Consider the following 17,277-nt stretch of genomic DNA (forward strand, 5'->3'; position numbering starts at 1 on the left):
GGCAGTGTGGTCTTCGAAGTTATCTACGTCCTTGTACCACTTGATAACCAGATAAGAAACAAATGAAAGCAATATTATCTAAAACATAAATATCCCCAACTAATACCCCTTTCCTGTTTGACAACAAGGCAGTTATCTCTCTATTACTCCTTCTTGTAACGAGCAATGGGAAAAAATTGTGGCTTTTAGTGTAGTTTGTAACTCATTTCTTAATTTTCGAAAGCCAAAGGTAAAAAATAAAAAAATTAATTTCTAAGATAAAAATGATGAACAATTTATCTTGAACAAACACAAAGAACACAAGTGTCACCGAATTCCAAAGAGAGGAAATATTTCAATGGCTGGCCATATTGGTTTTCCTTTTACCGGAATTTGTGTGTGGCTGAAAGCATAGCTAACTTGTATTTATTTGAATCTATAACTTACTTGGTATTACATACTTTTACTTTTCAGTCTTTAGTAAAGCTTGAATTCGGTTAAAAAGCTGTCTTTTACCAGTGCTTTGATCTTTTTGTGTTAGAATTAGGAACTAAATTGAAATTTACGGGCTCAAATCCGAAAGCCTGTATTAGGTAAAAAAAATTCACTTCCGCCAAAACGTTGTTTTTTGCCATATGCGTTTACTCTTTTTTTTTCTCAGGGTTAAAGTTACTGGATTCCTTTTGCTGTAAAGGTATACACTTAGAAGTTCCTCAAATAATGTCGAATGGAGCGACAGCAACATTGGAGCCACATTCTACTACCTCTCTGCCGGTACGGTTCATACGACCCTTATCCAGGTATTTTCTATTTTGACAGGGAAACAGTATACGTCCTGTAAGTGAAATGAACTAAACGAAAATACGTCATTTTTCTTGAAAAAAAAATTAAAAAGATATTAGCGTTTAATGTAAGCTAACTTTAACCATATATACTAATTAAAAACTATTATAAAGCATTACAAATCACAGTCTAAGAAATTAAGCACTGAGTGAACCCTCTTGAGATTGATGATACCCGTATTACTTATATAAGGCGTACACTACACGATACGGTCTGGCCCCTCTCCCTGCCGATAACGAAAGACTATGTGTAAAAGACCATTCAGGCTTATGCATAAAAAAAAATTGTGCTGTGTGCGTATGTGACTTATTCTCAACCCAGTTTCATAATGGAACAAAATTTGTACGCTTCTAAAAATCTTAGCTGGTTTTCGTAGAAAAATTCATATATATAAAAGATGTGTGTGTTGATAATCTTAAGGTTGTTATGGTTTTTTCACCTGCTATTTTGCTGAATACTGCATGAGTAGAGTCAGAAGTGTTTAACCAAAAAGAACTGGTATTGGAAAAAAAGATAAACTTAATAATAGTTTTGGATGAAACATAAGTGAAAGTCATAGTCAGCGGTTTCCTGAAATAACCTCCTTGAGAGCGCTCTTCTCGTTTGTTGTCTTTTCATTGGGTTTCGCCTCTCTTTGTTGTCTTTTCATTGGGTTTTGCCTCTCTTTGTTGTATTTTTGAGAGTGCAGATCTGCTTCAACGGCGTGATCACACAAAGAAATTCCAGCATGACATTATTTTTCTTCTTTTTTGTGGTGGGAGGGGGATGGTAAGGGGCACTTTTACGAAAATCAAGATAATGAAATACAGAAGAATATAACCTGTCACGGATCCCTGTTAACTCCAGGACTTGTATATCGCAATGGCATATCAGGGGGTCCTGACAACCTTTTTTTGTGTAGAACTTCTTGGACTTCTTATAGAGGTGCTCCCTCTTTATTAGAACCCGAGTAAAAATTTCCAAAGCGCAATTGCTTTTCCATTTCAAGAGCTCATCTTTGCCAAGATAAAAATGTTCGTCTTTTCTTTCTTACCCAGGCACAGAATGAAAAATGTTGGCAGTCAATTGGCCTTAAATAACCTATGTACAATTTTTGGCAAGAAAAATAGGGCTTATTTCCGTTATTTATTTTTTTTTTTTTAGCTTTGCATAAAGATCTCGCCACAGATTTTTGCGTGGACAGCGTACAATTCAAGCAATTGTGCGCCATATTCACTAGGTTGAACAGTTCTTCACTTCAATAGTTCAAAATATTACTCCCGTAAGACTTCATGTTTAGGCTTTACGTGGAAAAAAGAGCTTCCTTTGTCTTGAAAGTGCTTTTGGTAGGTTCCTCTATCAAAGTTTCAAAGGGTGAGGCTATTGAACGAATTGTTGAGTGTGAATTAAATGAACAAAAAATGTCTAGGTAAAGTCGTAAGCAGTCCAAAACATTTTTCTCAGTCTTAAACAATGGAGAGTAGCATTGACATTTAAATGACAGCTTTTCACAAATGTCTGAAGTTTCAGATCTGTAAGGGAAAATGTCATCTTTTTTTATATATATATATATATATATATATATATATATATATATATATATATATATATCTTCCGAAATGCTCATGGCACCAAGATTATGTTATAAACATTTTCACTTTTCAGCATTGTATTAAACCATGTTGTTTATTCTGTTTGTAAATATGTTGACGGGCATATATAAGTATTTCAGCTTTAATACAAATTTGAGCAGACTCTAAAATAATGGATCCATGTATTTATGCTTCTTCTTGTGCAGATTCTAAATACATCGGATGTAGCATTTGATGGAAGATTTTGAAAAATTTGCTATTGTCCATGGTGATTTAATTGGAAGTTTGAAAGTGTTTGCCTTTGGTTGGATCTTTCTCTAAAATGTAATTTAAAGAAAGCCTATAAAATATTTTGAATCTTGAAGGCAGAGGAGGGTTTGTTCCAAGAAGTGAGGTTTTTAGATTGCTCGACTCGCGCCCAAAAGATGCTTAAATTTGGACAGGCTTCTTTAAATTATTTTTTGGTAAATGGTTGCACTCTTTCTCCATGTATAGTCCAAACATACTATAATAGGTTTCATTTGACGTTTCCAAGTTGCTTACATTGCCCCCTTTATTTGAGTGTACGGCCAGTGCTGTGATGGCTCGTGCAATTGCACTAGTTTCACTATATTTTATTTTCACCTGTACTTCTGTATAACTTCTTCTTCTTTTTTTTGTCGGAAAATCTGTATATTTGCTCTGGAAGTCAATGATTTTTTTGTAGCATCAATTCTGACGTACACTGTTGATTGTTACATAATCGATATATCACTGCTCGTTAAACAATGTTCATTGTTCGAAAGACTTATCCCTACCCCCATGTTGAATGATGTCTCAAGACTTGCCATCTTATTCTTTTGTTGCTTTGAAGTTTTTTGAACATTCGTGTGAATTAAGTTTTTGTGAATGTACCTATTTACCCGTATAGTTGCACGTCGTTTCAGAAAGTTTGAGCCAAATTTTTGAATTCCAAAAGTGTCGTCCATTTATTTCCATCCCTTAGTATTCTTAAGGTTTGACACATTAGTAATACTTAAATATATAGTCTTACAGTATTGATTACAGTAGTGTTATAGTCGCTCCTTACTTAGAGTTCGTTACCCCTAACTGTTGCACTCGTACAAATCCAGACTGACGACTTCCTCTCAATTTCTTACCATGCCAATTGTTTAATCTCCAAAATCATTTTACAAAACTTGTCAACCAGATCCTCCCAATTCGTATCAACCAATCTCAAGTGCCATCGCTGGAATCTGGTGCTATGCTTCGAGCTCCTAAGCAAGTGAATAAATCCAAGTCTCTCGATAGTAATGGTCTTTGCTTCAAGTTTTTTCCTTGTGATTGTCCTGAACTACTGAAGCATTTGCAGTTATTGTTTCAGATATGTTTGGCACAATTCATTTTGCCAGATAATTTTTTGTCCGGTTGTATATCTTCCATTGTTAAGAGGGTAAGGACCCCAGTGTTTGCTCTAATTACCGTCCTCTCACTGTGTCTCGTTTTGTTAGTAAGCTATTCGAATATGTCCTGTTAACGGCCATTAATTTCAAGTGCGATTTTACGTCCTTCCAGCTTAGTTTTAGAAAAGGTATGCGTTCAAGCTCACCATGTTCTAGGTCGGCTAATTTTTTTTTTTTTTTTTACTCCACAGTTTTATCAATGTGTTTTATGGGTTGTAAATAAACATTATTATATATTACTAATATATTGCTATTACTCCGTCAGGGTCTATGGCCTCCATTTCACTTCTTCTCAATTCCCGCTTTCACCTTTTCTCTACTTCCATTGTTCTCCATTTATTCTTTTAAAATCTAGCATCGATTTTTAGCATTGCAACATTGTACAATGATTCCGAAAGATTGAAGAATTATGCAGTTTTTTCCCGCACTAAACATTACCAGGAATAGTCAATTGAGTTGACTTGATTCTTTTCTTTTTTTTGCGATGTCAAATTTTTATTGTGCATCTCAAGAATATCGGTATTAACATGCTAAAATGGGTGATTTCCTGAAGACTTGGCAATACCGCTTAAAGTTTAGAATAGTTAAAAAATCGGTCTTGGATTTGTTTGTGGTGGTTTTCGCTACGTGGTAATAGTCGCACAGCACTGACTCTGCTGTTGTTGCTTGTCCATGTATACTAAAAGCTTATTTCTCTTGTTTCTGTAACTGCCGTATTAGATTGCCTGTCCATTTGTTTTGTGCTAATATCAGTGGCATAGCCAGAAATCGTCTCAAAGTGTTTTTGACTAATTGTAAGAAAAATTCACATTTTTGATGTTTTATTGTGTATTTGAGTAGGAAGAATATTCTTATATTCATATTGTTTTAGACATGTTCGAATTAGCTCCACACAAGGTTATCTTGTATTTAATATGTATATTGTGTTTTCTCGTATTCTTTTTCAATTTGAGGGAATATCTTGAATATAGTCTAAAGCCAAAATGTATTTCATCTACTCTCCTCCTGAATGGCTGTGGTCTTGCTACGTGAACCGACAAATGAAGTCAGTTTGATAAATATTTTCTTCTCGAAGTGGCCAGAAACTATAGCATGATTTCCAAAGCCATGTCGTCTTTCAGTTTCATAACCTAAACTATTATTCGAAGCTGATGTTCCATCGTTTATAGTACGGTTTATTTTTCGTGCCGTGGCCAAAGCTCAAGGCTTGTAAATTTGGGTTGCGGTAATCTTATTTTGTTATGAAAAGGTAATATTTTGAACAAGCGCGCTAATTAAGATTATAAAGAGTTTCATTTTATGTGGCTGCTTTCCCAACTACATCGAATACAGCTGAAACTTAAGAACACGGAACATAGAACAGAACATGAGGGTGACAGAACATCAAACATCGAATTTTAAGTAATTCTTGTCCTTGTAAAATCATGGCTCTTTCTGCTATCATGCTGTTGAGGGTGTTTTTTTTTTACCTCCTAAAATTCCCATTTACCTTTTGCAGGTTAGGAACTTTAAATTGCAAATAAGTTCATAGTGTATTTTGATCTTAGACGAATATGTTATCGAAACATTCATTGTTATTTCTCCTTGTGTTTCTAATTACAAAGCTGACTCTACTCAAAGCAGTATATACTGTTATTTCTTTTTTCCTTCTTGGATAAATGGCTTTTAAAGTCTGCTATTGCAGTCACAATAATTTTGTCCCTCATCCGTTAAAAGGAAAATGAAAGTTACAATATCGCTTTTATAAAAATGGCAAAAGTTTTTTATTTCTGTTTTCAAACTTAAGCAAAACTTTTTTGCATGCTGACCAAAGGTCTGCGTTGCGCAGGCACCCATCTCCTGATTCAATGCCTTTGTCCGGGAGTGTAATACGTAATTGGGGGCAAATCATCCGGCACTTCCTGTGTTCCGCATCCGACGCATTTCCATTTTCATACTAACGTAAAATGTTTTCTCATTTCTGTCACGGAAGCCAAAGCTGTAAAACCGTGATTTCTTCTTGGTGTTGCCTTATCTTTTTAATGATATTGTCCTTTTCTTGTCGTTGTATTTGGAAATTGATTCACGTTAATATTGTTTTTTTTTTAACTTGTTTATGAATGCATCAGAGTTTATGTCTGAAAACTACATTCATAGGCAAGATCACCTAAAATGTTTATTTAGCAGTTCCTTTGATTTGGTTCAATCACGTGATAAGATTGGGACTTATCTGGTGCTGCAATGAGCTGTAACTTAACAAAAGAAGCCTTATTAATTTTGTAAAATTTATCAGTGTTTTATTTTTAGATCATCGTCGACAATTCCTGCTAGCTCAGTGTCAGCCAGATGTTCCCGTGCATTTCATTTATTTCGAAGCCGTCTGTCATTTTCCGCATTCAGAAGGCATTCTCCTGCCGGTGATATTTCAAGGGGTCGACGATTCTATAGCTCCTATTAGTGATTTCATGATGCCTTATCTGAGTTTATTATTATTGAGTTTTGCACGTTTTGGTAATACTTTTAGTACATCATTAAGAGTCTGGCTTATTTCCAACTTGTTCACTCGTTTTATTAGTTCTTTGCTGCTTGGTAGTTATTTTTAGTAGGGTGGCGCTGGGACTGGGCTCAGTTGAAACATTCACTAGTAATTATTACCTGTTGCTCGGTTGACAGTATCGTTCGATGCATCCATTTAAAAAGAAATGAACAAAAAAAAATACATAATGGCTAGATGATTTTTCAATAAGTTACTACGGAAGAAGAGCCATATTTACTCTTAGAAGCTTTCTGAAAACTTTGGCTTATGAGAGAGAAAGAGAGAGAGAGAGAGAGAGAGTTTTATACTAAAGACGGCTTTCACAGCGCGTGGCGCCGAATTAGCGCTTTACGTCTTAGTAGCCGTTCTAGCCGAGTGGATTGGTGTGCTGGATTTAGGATCCTTTGTCTGAGAGGGTGACGGTTCGAATCCTAGTGTACCCAATTATTTGGTTTGGGACAGGGGTCAGTGGCGTGACTCAGTAAGCTCAGCCAGAGTCGACCCAGCTCTAAATGAGTACCTGGAGAAATCTGGGGAAGGTAAGGGTGTGCAAAAGCACCTGATGACTGGCTCTACCCCCCATTGCACTTCCTGGCTGAAGGGCCTTGAGACGGAGATCAGCACCGTCGGTTCGGACCTTAAGGGTCTAGTGCCGAATCTTTTGCCATTTTTTACGTCAGTTATTACAGTCAGATAAAACCTGTCAAATAAAAATAAAGGAAAAACACAGACACAGACACACAATCATGTCATACAGACACTTGTCAGATTAAAAAAAAACAATCATCAACTAAAAAACTGAGTCAATACAACAAATTCACTGATCAATAATGTTTACAAATGCAGGAATGAAACTCTTCCTGTATCTCTCGTGGACTGGTGGGAGAGGTTGAAGGGTGGGGACTTTCTAGGAGTTGGGTCTTTTAGGTCGGGATCTTAAAGATCGGGTTTATGTACCAATCACATGTGTAAGAGGCAAAGGGCTTACAGAAAAATCAGCTAGACCAATTTAGAGAAGTTTTGAGTTTAAGGAGGAAGACTTTGAATAAACGATTACGTCACATTACATGTTTTTAAGTACCATGAGCATCCACACCTTTAAAATCTCTCCATAGGGCGGAGTGGTAAAATCGTTTTACCAGGAAGTGTTATGTTTGCCGGACGTTACTGAAAAACATCGTACTTATTTCTTCTAAGGCGTGTGGGGGGGGGGGGGGGTTGTGCAAATAACTCAGTCTATAAGGATTTATATTATTATGGTTCAATTGCATTAGGGCCTAAAGGACATGCATCCCTACTTTATTGACGCTCAATTAGATGCTTCCAAAGAAAAATTAAGGAAGCTTTACGTTCTGGATCACTAAATCATGGTTCAAGGATTGCTGCAACCTCATAAAGAGCAAAATTCAACTCACAGTAACCAGAAATTTAAAAATGTTTTTTTTATGTCAAGTGAGAAAAAATTGCCAATTGAAGCTGATTCGGGAACTGTAACTATAATTTCGTTTTATCTTGATGGTAAAAGTTTATTGCAAAAAAAATTACGTGAATTTTGAAAGATAGCTTGAAAAACCTCGAAAATGGTGTCAGACTGAAATGGAAATTGACATTGTCGAAACCCTTATGCAGTAAGGTTACAGTCCCCCGCCTTCATCTACTTCATTACGACCTTCAATTCAGTCATCCGGGGAGGAATTTGGATGGCGATAGAAGAGGATTGTGTCCCACCTAAGGTCATACGACTTGTTCAGGCTTACTATCAACTTACATGAGCCTGTATCCAGGTCAACGGGGAACTTTACCTGCTATTCTATATCGACTTCGGTGTGAGGCAAGGGTGTGTACTCTCTCTCTCTCGAAATATTCAATTTTGTGATGGATTGGGTAATGAAAATAACAATGCTAAACTTCGAAGGAGTCAAGGTTAGCCCTGATTTCACTACCCTGGATTATGCCGATGATGTTGCTCTTTTTGGCGAATCCGTTGGCGAAGCTAGAACATGCTTCTGAAAGTCTCCGAAGCTGCTGCCCCAGTGGGGCTCAAGATTTATATTGAGAAGACTAAAGCTATGACTAATGCCCCGGATATGAACTCACCCCTATAACCTTTGAACAAAGGCAGATTGAAGTTGTCAATAGATTCAAGTAACCCGGATTGTACATCGATATCAACGGCGGATGTAGTGGAGAAATCCAATGTCGCATTTCATCAGCCTCCGCTGTCTTTGCACAGCTGTGGAAGCCGATCTGGAAAAGTAAGGGGAATCCACTGGAAAGTAAAAATTTGTATTTACGATGCCCTAGACCGATATGTCTTACTGTACGACTGCGAGACGTGGCCCTTAAAAGTCACCGAGGCACGCGCCCTCAACACTTTTGAACAAAGATGTCTGAGGAGTATACAGGGATTACGTCTCAGCGACCAGTATGACATCACAACTATCATTTGACGCCGCCGCTTGTCCTTGTTCGGCCATGTTTGCCAAATACCGGCCGAGACTTTTACAAATCAAACCTACGCTGCAAAGCACCTGATTGGATGAAACGACATGGAGGCCAAGCCAAAACTTGGCTCATCATCGTCAAATCTGACCTCGAGCCGATTGGTGGCTTCCGGAGACATGGTCGCAGATGGGACCCTTCATGGCTCGAAGTTATCGCCCCATTAACCCAAGACCGTAAACTGTGGAATTCAACTGTCTGCCAGATCCTATGGCCAAGGAGAGTTACATAGCTTGTGTCTTGATCCAAGTACAAAAGTAAGTAAGTACATAGTCATAGGGGTTAGAGGCAGAGGCGCAATTTACAATGGGACGAGGGCTCCCCCCCCCTCATATCTCAGTTTGCCTCCCAGCTGAATTTGGTTTTCTTCAAAATCTTGTCAAAACAGATAAGCCTGCATAACTCCACAAAAACAGGTCAGTTTTCTTTAGTATGTCTTTGCCTGTATGGTACTATGTGGCTAATTTTTTCAGTTTTCACTTTCATTTTGTTCGATTTGGGAAAATTGATTCGAAATTTGCCCCCCAACCCACGGGATTTTGACATAATTACGCCACTGGTTACCATTTAAAGTGGGTGAGAAAAAAGTTTTTGGCACTTTTCTGACCCTTTTTGTTTGGGCTGCATTTTCTGAGGAAGCAACATTTTTTATTTATTTTTTTTTTTTTTGTATTTTCCCTCTGCATTAGAATCTCCTTTTTCTAAAGTTTCAAGCCAATCGAAAAAATCAAGCACTTTTCTGAATAACGTTAATAAATAAAGTTATTCTTTGAATAACTTTTTGTATATTAGTCCCATTGGCCCAAGGACTTACGGGTGTAAGTTTCAAATATATCAGGAAAAAAAATTGTGGCGCATTTTCGGGCCCCTAACCTCCTTCCCAGAAAAAACATTGATGGTCTGTTTGACCATGAAAATAATCCTTGAAAGTTTCACCCCACTGAACTCCCACCAAACAGCAGGCCTAGCGGGCAACCAGAACATCATATAGATATGCTTCATGGCACATTCATAAGCTATTTCTGATATCTACGTGCTTTTGATAAATTCTGCCATCTGCAAATGTCATATGACACTAAAATGGCACTTTTTACGCCATTTCTCAAGGGGTCGCGAGTAGGCTACCCGAAAATCGTAGAAAGATTTGTTATAGCTCATTTAAAAGGAATTGCTGATATCTACGTTCTTCCTATAAATTCCACCGTCTTAAAGTTCCAAATGTCACTAAAACGGTACTTTTGTTGCCATGACTCAAGCGGAAAAGCTGGGCTATTGGGCTAGCAGAATTCTCAAAAGTTGTGCTTAATGGCTCATTTGAAAGCTATTGTTCACATTTACGTGCCTTTTATCAATTCTACCCTTCGTAAGTGCGATACAGCACTGAAAACATGAGTTTTGGGGCTACTTCTTAAGTGGAAAGGCTCTGAAGTACAAAACAAATATTGTTGTAATAGTTCTGTTCCAGAACCCTTAACTAGATGTTTACAAGAACCCTTCCCGTACACTCTCCCTCCCAGCACCCATAGTAAGTTTCAAAAATCGTCTGCTCACCAGTAAGCTACTGCAACGTTAGCAGGCTACCACACTATAGTAGACAGATGTTTAATGGCTCAGTCAAAAGCTATTGCTTATATTTAGACTGGTTTTACAAATTCTACCATCAATTAGATTTCACAGATGTCGATGTTAGTTAGTTACTTGGGAGAATTTGCAACGAACTCTTTGTCATGGTTGAAGCATTGGCTGCAACCTAGTAGAGAGCGAACCACAGAACATAATAACTAAAAGTTGAAAAACGTTAAAATGGTCCTTTTTCTTCTTCTTTTTTCTAGGCCTAGCGGGTTCCTAGAACGTCATAGATTGATGCTTAAGAGCTCTTATACAAAAGGTTTTTCTCATATGTAATTGGTTTATATAAATTTCGCCATCTGCAGGTGCCATATGGCACGAAAAATGGCACTTTTTATGCCATTTCTCAAAGGGTAGGGGCTAGTTGGCTACCAGAACATCGTAGATAGACTTTTGATAGCTCATATAAAAAAAATATTGTTCATATCTACGTTCTTCCTATAAATTCCACCATCTGCAAGTTTCAAATGACATTAAAAACGGCACTTTTGGTGCCATGTCTCAAGTGGAAAACCTGGGGCTAATGGGCTACCAAAAATTTTTTAAGTGATGTTTAATGGGCGGATTTGAAAACTTTGCATATATATACGTGCTTTTTATCAATTCCACCATTCGGAAGTGAGATATAATACTGAAAACAACACTTTTTGTGCCAGTTCTTAAGTTGAAAATCTTGGAAGTGTAAAACAATATCATTGTAATAATTATGGTCCAAAACCCTTAACTGGATGTTTGCAAGAACACCTCCCGAATGTTCCTCTTCCAGGCCCCCTTAACAAGCTACGCAATCAAAGTCATACGAACACCAATATATTAAATCAAATTATTGGAGGCGTGGTTTTGTTACCACAGCGCTGGACTTGAAGTAAGACTATCGTGCGTTCGATTCCTGCTTGGATTTTTTTTCTTAATCATGGTCTGTCCCTTTTTATGATTACTTTTAAGATAATTCACTATTTTTGCAAATGTGATGCACTCATTTTTTTAAAGCATATCCCTGGAAGGCTCATTTTAAACCAATTACTCATATTTACGTGCTTTTATCATGGTACTTCTGGTGCCGCTTCTTAAGTGGAAGAGTTTGGAAGCATAAAACGGTACCATTGAAATAATTATGGTCCAATGCCCTTAACTGCAGATTTATAATAACCCCTCATGCACACTCCTCCTCCAAACCCTCTTAGTAAGTTTCATAAATCGCCTACTCATCTTAAAAGTAAAAGATTAATGCGAAAAAATTAACTAAAACTAAAAACTTTTCCACTAAAAATTCTACCAAAAATTAAGCTTGAATGATCAACAGTTTTGAATTAAACCTTCAAACTTCACTCTGCGATGAAGCCTGTTTACTAGTTCCAACGGCGGTAATTGGGGGGAAGAGACATCCTTTCCCCCTTAGTTTTTTGCCCGTACCTAGGTTTTGAAAAACACCTTTTTTTGGCCATTTTATTCGAAAAGGCACCTTTTCATTTATAAAAATAGAGTAAACAGCTGAAAGTGCACTTTATGGGAATGTCCTATCAAGTCAAATTTATAAAAAGCGATTAGGTATAAAAATAAGCTTTTGAATAAGCCCTTAAACAGTCCTCTTTTGTTACAGTAGCCTTCTAGCTTCTGCTAGTCAGTAGGCGACTTATAAAGCCCTGTCTTTATTAGGGCTTTTTCAGGCGAAGTCGGCCGAGTAAAAACAGCCTTGTGTTCATCGAAAAACAAACATTCCTGAAAAATATGTATTGTTTGTTAAAGTATGGATAATGAGCTTTATATTATAAACTGAAAGTTTTTTGTAGCTGTCAAGGTTGTCTGCAGTATTTTCTAGAGGTATCTTATCTCCCGTAGATCGGTGATGATTAGAAATTATATTAAAAAATAAGTTTTCAACTAAAATTACGGAGTGACATTAAAATTAGAAGGAACAGAAATTATTCCATATAAATAAAAAGATTATGGCGGCGTATCTTCATTAAATTTTAATCAAAAACGAACAAAGATTAATTTAAAAAAACAAAGTTTTCGGAGGAAAGTAAAGAGCGAAGTTGAAACTTAAAACGGACAAAATCATTACTTTACAGCCTATCTAATATGTATCAATAAAACTACTGCAAATAAACCAACTAATTATGTTTCCTTATGTTTCTAGGTTTATAGAGAACTAGCGCTTTACTGAAAACACAAAATAATATAGGGGTTTTGGTACAGTAAAAGTAAACCAATTAAGGACACTTTTTACAGAATAAAAATAAAGTATTTTAGGATTGTTGCTTTATTTTTATTTTTTTCGTTTAATTTGGTATCACTTCTGCACAAAGGTTCAGTTCAATGACTGGCTCTCGTTTTGGCTCTGAAAAGGACATATCATGATTAGTTTGTAGACAAGTTCGAAGTAAAGCCATCTTGATAGTATTAGGACTATAGAAATAGCTTTAGAATTTGTATCATAGCTGGAAATTCACAATTGTATAGAGAGAAATAATGGGATTTCATAGATTGTATATTACTCACTATTAGTATTATAGCTGGCGAGACCAAAATACTACCTTATATATCAATCTAATATTTCTGTATATTGAAAGTTACTAATGTCACAACTGGTGTAAGAATATGAAAAGGTCTAAAGATTAGTTTACTGTTGTCAGGCAACATACGCACTTTTGACTCCCAAATCAATATTCCCTGTTTCTTATTCTTGACTTTTGTGTTTTCAGTAAAGTGCTAGTTTTCTATTGTCTCAGATAGATAGGGAAACATAATTAGCTGGTTTATTTGTACTAGTTTTATTGATATATATTTATAGGCTGGGAAGTAATAATTTTTGTTCGTTTTAAGTTTCAACTTCGCTCTTTACTTCCCTCAGAAAACTCTTGTTTTTTTTTATTAATACTAACTGAAGATGAAATTTGGATACATGGCTCAATGAATAAGGTTTGCAGGAAATGATTTTCGATTCCCATGAAGAGTTAAAACCGTGAATAGGGTTACTGGACAAAGGTTTGGGTGAAATATGAAGTGACTGGGAGAGAGTATCCCCCAAGGACTCCAGATTAAAGAAGCAAAATCTCGGTAACAAGGTCACAACTGACCAACCAGTTGTCCGCTGAGCGAACCGTCCATCATTCATGGCTCCTCAAAGGCGATCCTCCCTCCAAAAGAGACTAAATCTCTCTTAGTTGATAGGACTAATCTGAGATTCCTTCCCAAGTCCAATCTAAACCCGAATTCAATATCGCCCAATCTTTCCGTAACCCGTTGCAGTCCATTCAATTCTATTTTATGATAAATTTTCCTTGGTAGGTCATGGACTTCTCCTCCCTCCTAAGCTTTTTCGTAAAACTATAGTTTCGTAATTTTACCATTGGGTCTCATCATTAAATCTGAATTGGAATCCACTGTTCATCATCTTTGACTACCTTTCTTTATTGTAGTTCCGTTTAATATTTCTTTCCTTCTTTTTATTTTTCTTTTCTTTTATCATAGCAGGAATTAACACGTGACTAAATGAAAATTGAATTCTTAAATTGTAGTTTCGCTTTGTATGTTTTTTCTCTCTTCTAGTTTTCTTTACTTTCACCGCAGAAACAAATAATTCGTCATCAAATCGGAATTGAATTCTGATGTTTGGTTTTTCATATTGTACTACAATTTCTCGAACTTGCAAGGAAAAGCACGTACCATGAATGTATTCTCAATTTTCTCGGGTACAAGTAGTGCTCTTTTTTGGTATATACTTGTCGACGTCTTTTATTCGTTACGTGTTTTGAAATTTTCTGTTTTCTGAAAATTTTCCTAAAAATCAATTTCGCGCATTTTATTTTCAATATTACGTGGCCTAACCACTTCCGCATCTCCTGCCGTTAAAGAAGTCGCTTTTAAGGATAGGATATTTCCAATAATCCCAAAATCTCCTCCTACTAAAACATCCGCTGCAAAAGTAGGTACTAAGCATACTTTTATCGTTTTTCTCTGTACTGTGCCGTCCTTCTTTGCCTATTTCTATCTTCACCCAAGCAGATGGGCATGGGTGCTTATCTCCATAATGGCATAAAGCTGTAATATTATTTTTATAGCTTCTCTCCGTTCTATTAATTAGCTCAGTTTGCACATAAGTTTAGTCTCTAGCAGGAATCAATTTCCATTTCAACTAAATCCTCGTTCAATTTTCTGTATATTTTATGCGACTCTGCAAACGCGTAATTTTTTTTTTTCATTATTATGGGCCATTCCCCAGGCTGTCGTTTTTGCTCATCTTTACTGGGGTAGTTTCTTGCAAAATGCCCTGTAGTACCACGGTTATAGCAAGTCACTTCTCTTTGCTTGTGCTGGAAATGTTTTTTTTTGCTCTGCGTTGTAGTGCCTATTTTTTATTATACTCTATATGTTGAAATATCTCTGTGTCCGCAACTTCCTCTGTTATTTCGGTCCATCTGTTTGTGAATTCCGCCATTTCTTCTCTTGTTTTCGGGTTCTTTTCTTTCAAATATATTTTCAATTCTTTGTGGGTATTTTCTAAAAATTGTTCCATTACTTTTTCTATTACTTCCGTAATCTTTTTTTTTATCTCATCCGGGTTTTCTAACATTCCATAATTTTCTAGCCAGCCATTTTAAACACTTATCTTTTAATTTGTACCCGTATTCTTTGTATCTTTCATTGTCTCGCTTTCTTTCGCTTCTAAACCTTCTTTGAAAGTGCTCAGGGGATTTTAAACTTTTCAAAAATGGCTTGCTTTAATCTTTCAAAGACTTTTGAGTAGTGCATTGGTACTCCTTAAAATCAGCTTGGGCTTTGTAGTTAAGGGAGAGCCCATTTGTTGTAGCCAAGTTTTCTCTCGGCCATCCGTTTAATTCCGTTGTTTGTTTGTTTTTCAAAATTGTATAGGTATAAATGTACATCCTCATTTTCTTTCATTGGTTGAAGGTTTATTGCATGCATTAAATCTACTGTAGATCTACTGTTGATCAAATCTACTGCTGGACACTGAGCTCCTACTACTCCTGTTACTCGGTCTACTTGGGTTCTTCCTATTACTATATCCTCTTAATTCATTTTCTGGGTCTGTTTGTTCTGTATTTTCTCTTACCCGCAACTCCCCTACATATTTTGGCATCTGAGGGGTGAGTTGGTTTTGTTTTCCTCGTTTCATATAATATTTTTTCTTCGTATGTTACTGCCTCTGTTTCTATTTCGTGTTCTCTCATATTACCGGGTGTGCTCCTTCTCGATTGTATTCTTTGTACTCCCATTTCTGTTTCTTTATCTGGGAATAATTCCTTTTGAGTCTGCTGTCTATTCTTTTCTCCCTCTACGGTTCGTACCGGAAATCGTCTTATTTTTGAGTTTGATGGGAAGATCCCCCCACCCTTTGTTCGTGTCAAAAATGTCTATTTCACCCCCAGAAAGATACAGGGTTTCACTTGATGATGAAGTCTCTAGGGTACTTTTAGCGGGGGCCGCATATAGACGAGAATCTAAAAACGATTTTTCTAGGGATACTAAGCTGAAATTTTCAAGGAATGTTGAAGGGGATATTTAGCTAAATCATAAAACACTCAGAGGATCCAGCTTGTCAGGTTGGGTTGGTCTTTCTTAGAAATTGACTTGAACTTTCTGTTTAATATTTGCCAGAACTTTTTAATCAGATAGAATGAGAAGAAAAAACGCCAGTTGATATGGAGATTTCTATATCCAGGTTGCCTTGTTTAGTGATTACGACATGTCATACCTGGGCTGTAACTTAAATCCTAGATTCCTTTGGTAGCTTAATTCATAAGTCCAGCCTAAAACCTTGATAGAAGTTGCCGTCAAGACTATATTTCTTGATTCATTGCATACTGGATAAACTGATGCTCTCCAACTGAATGCCATATTAATTTTGCTATTTACATATAATATCAATCCATATCGTACATCAAAAGTCCTATAGCTTTCAAAGCAGTTTTTTAAGCAATTTGAACAACTCTGCTGCTTAATTCCCTTGGATTCATTCTTTATTATGTACGGCTATAGCACAGGTCTCCAACTTGCTTTTCATTGGCAAACATTTTGCCAGGGCTCAATCTAAACTCGAGTGTTTCTGGGATGAAAAAGTAAAATGAGGTTTCTGATAAAAATGTGAATAGTCATTCTTCCAGTTTGTAGTTGTTTCAGTGAGCGTTTTTCTCTTGTTTCTCCACTTTGGTCTTGTTCAAGCTTTGTATATATCATAATTGATATATTTTGTGACATCGCTAAAAAAAAATGGAAAAGCCTTATCGAGATAAGTGACATACCCCTCTTGTCAGTGGCGTTACTAGCCAAAATGTTTGAGAGATTTTACCGACTGTTTTTGTTTTTTTTATAATTGGCATAATGTCTATTTCGACTCCAATACGTAAAATCACTGCACGAATCAGTAGAACCGCTGCACTTACCAACCGAGATTAGATTTTGGTACATATCATGTCACTATTTTAATGTTGTTTATTTAACCAAATGGAAAGTTGTGGCTCCATCTGTAAAATCACGGCAGGAGTCGGTAAAACTCTTGCGTTTACCTATTCAAGTTCAAAGTATCTATAGATGACAAGTCAGTTTGTTCGTGGTATTTATCGAACTAAACAAAGAACTTTAGTGGCGTCGGAAAAATCGTGGCACGAAGCGCTAAAATTTTACCGACTTATTCTTTGACCGAGTGACCACAAATATTGGGGGGGGGAGTCCCCCCATGTGACAACCTTGCCCTCTGCCCCCTTAACTTCGGGTTGGCTTAATTTTCTTTGTAATCATTTCATTTTTAGATATCAATTTCTACCTCCCTCCT

The 17,277-nt window shown here is 36.6% G+C and overlaps 1 protein-coding gene across 10 annotated transcripts in view; it reads left to right on the plus strand.

The window, feature by feature from the left end:
• LOC136026353 (tubulin monoglutamylase TTLL4-like) overlaps positions 1-6,368 on the plus strand; it is a 64,042-nt gene extending 57,674 nt beyond the window's left edge. For 6 of the 10 annotated variants that reach the window (XM_065702873.1, XM_065702875.1, XM_065702872.1 and 3 more), the window contains exons 16-17: positions 641-779; positions 6,122-6,368. In XM_065702873.1, the coding sequence (XP_065558945.1) occupies positions 641-779; positions 6,122-6,272 (290 nt within the window). In that variant the 3' untranslated portion in view covers positions 6,273-6,368. The remainder of the gene's footprint in view (positions 1-640; positions 780-6,121) is intronic. The other 4 variants (XM_065702879.1, XM_065702878.1, XM_065702881.1 and 1 more) reach the window with 1 other exon arrangement.
• The last annotated feature ends 10,909 nt before the right edge of the window (positions 6,369-17,277 follow it).

Source organism: Artemia franciscana, chromosome 4 (assembly GCF_032884065.1).
Source record: "Artemia franciscana chromosome 4, ASM3288406v1, whole genome shotgun sequence".
Taxonomy (NCBI): Eukaryota; Metazoa; Arthropoda; class Branchiopoda; order Anostraca; family Artemiidae; genus Artemia; species Artemia franciscana.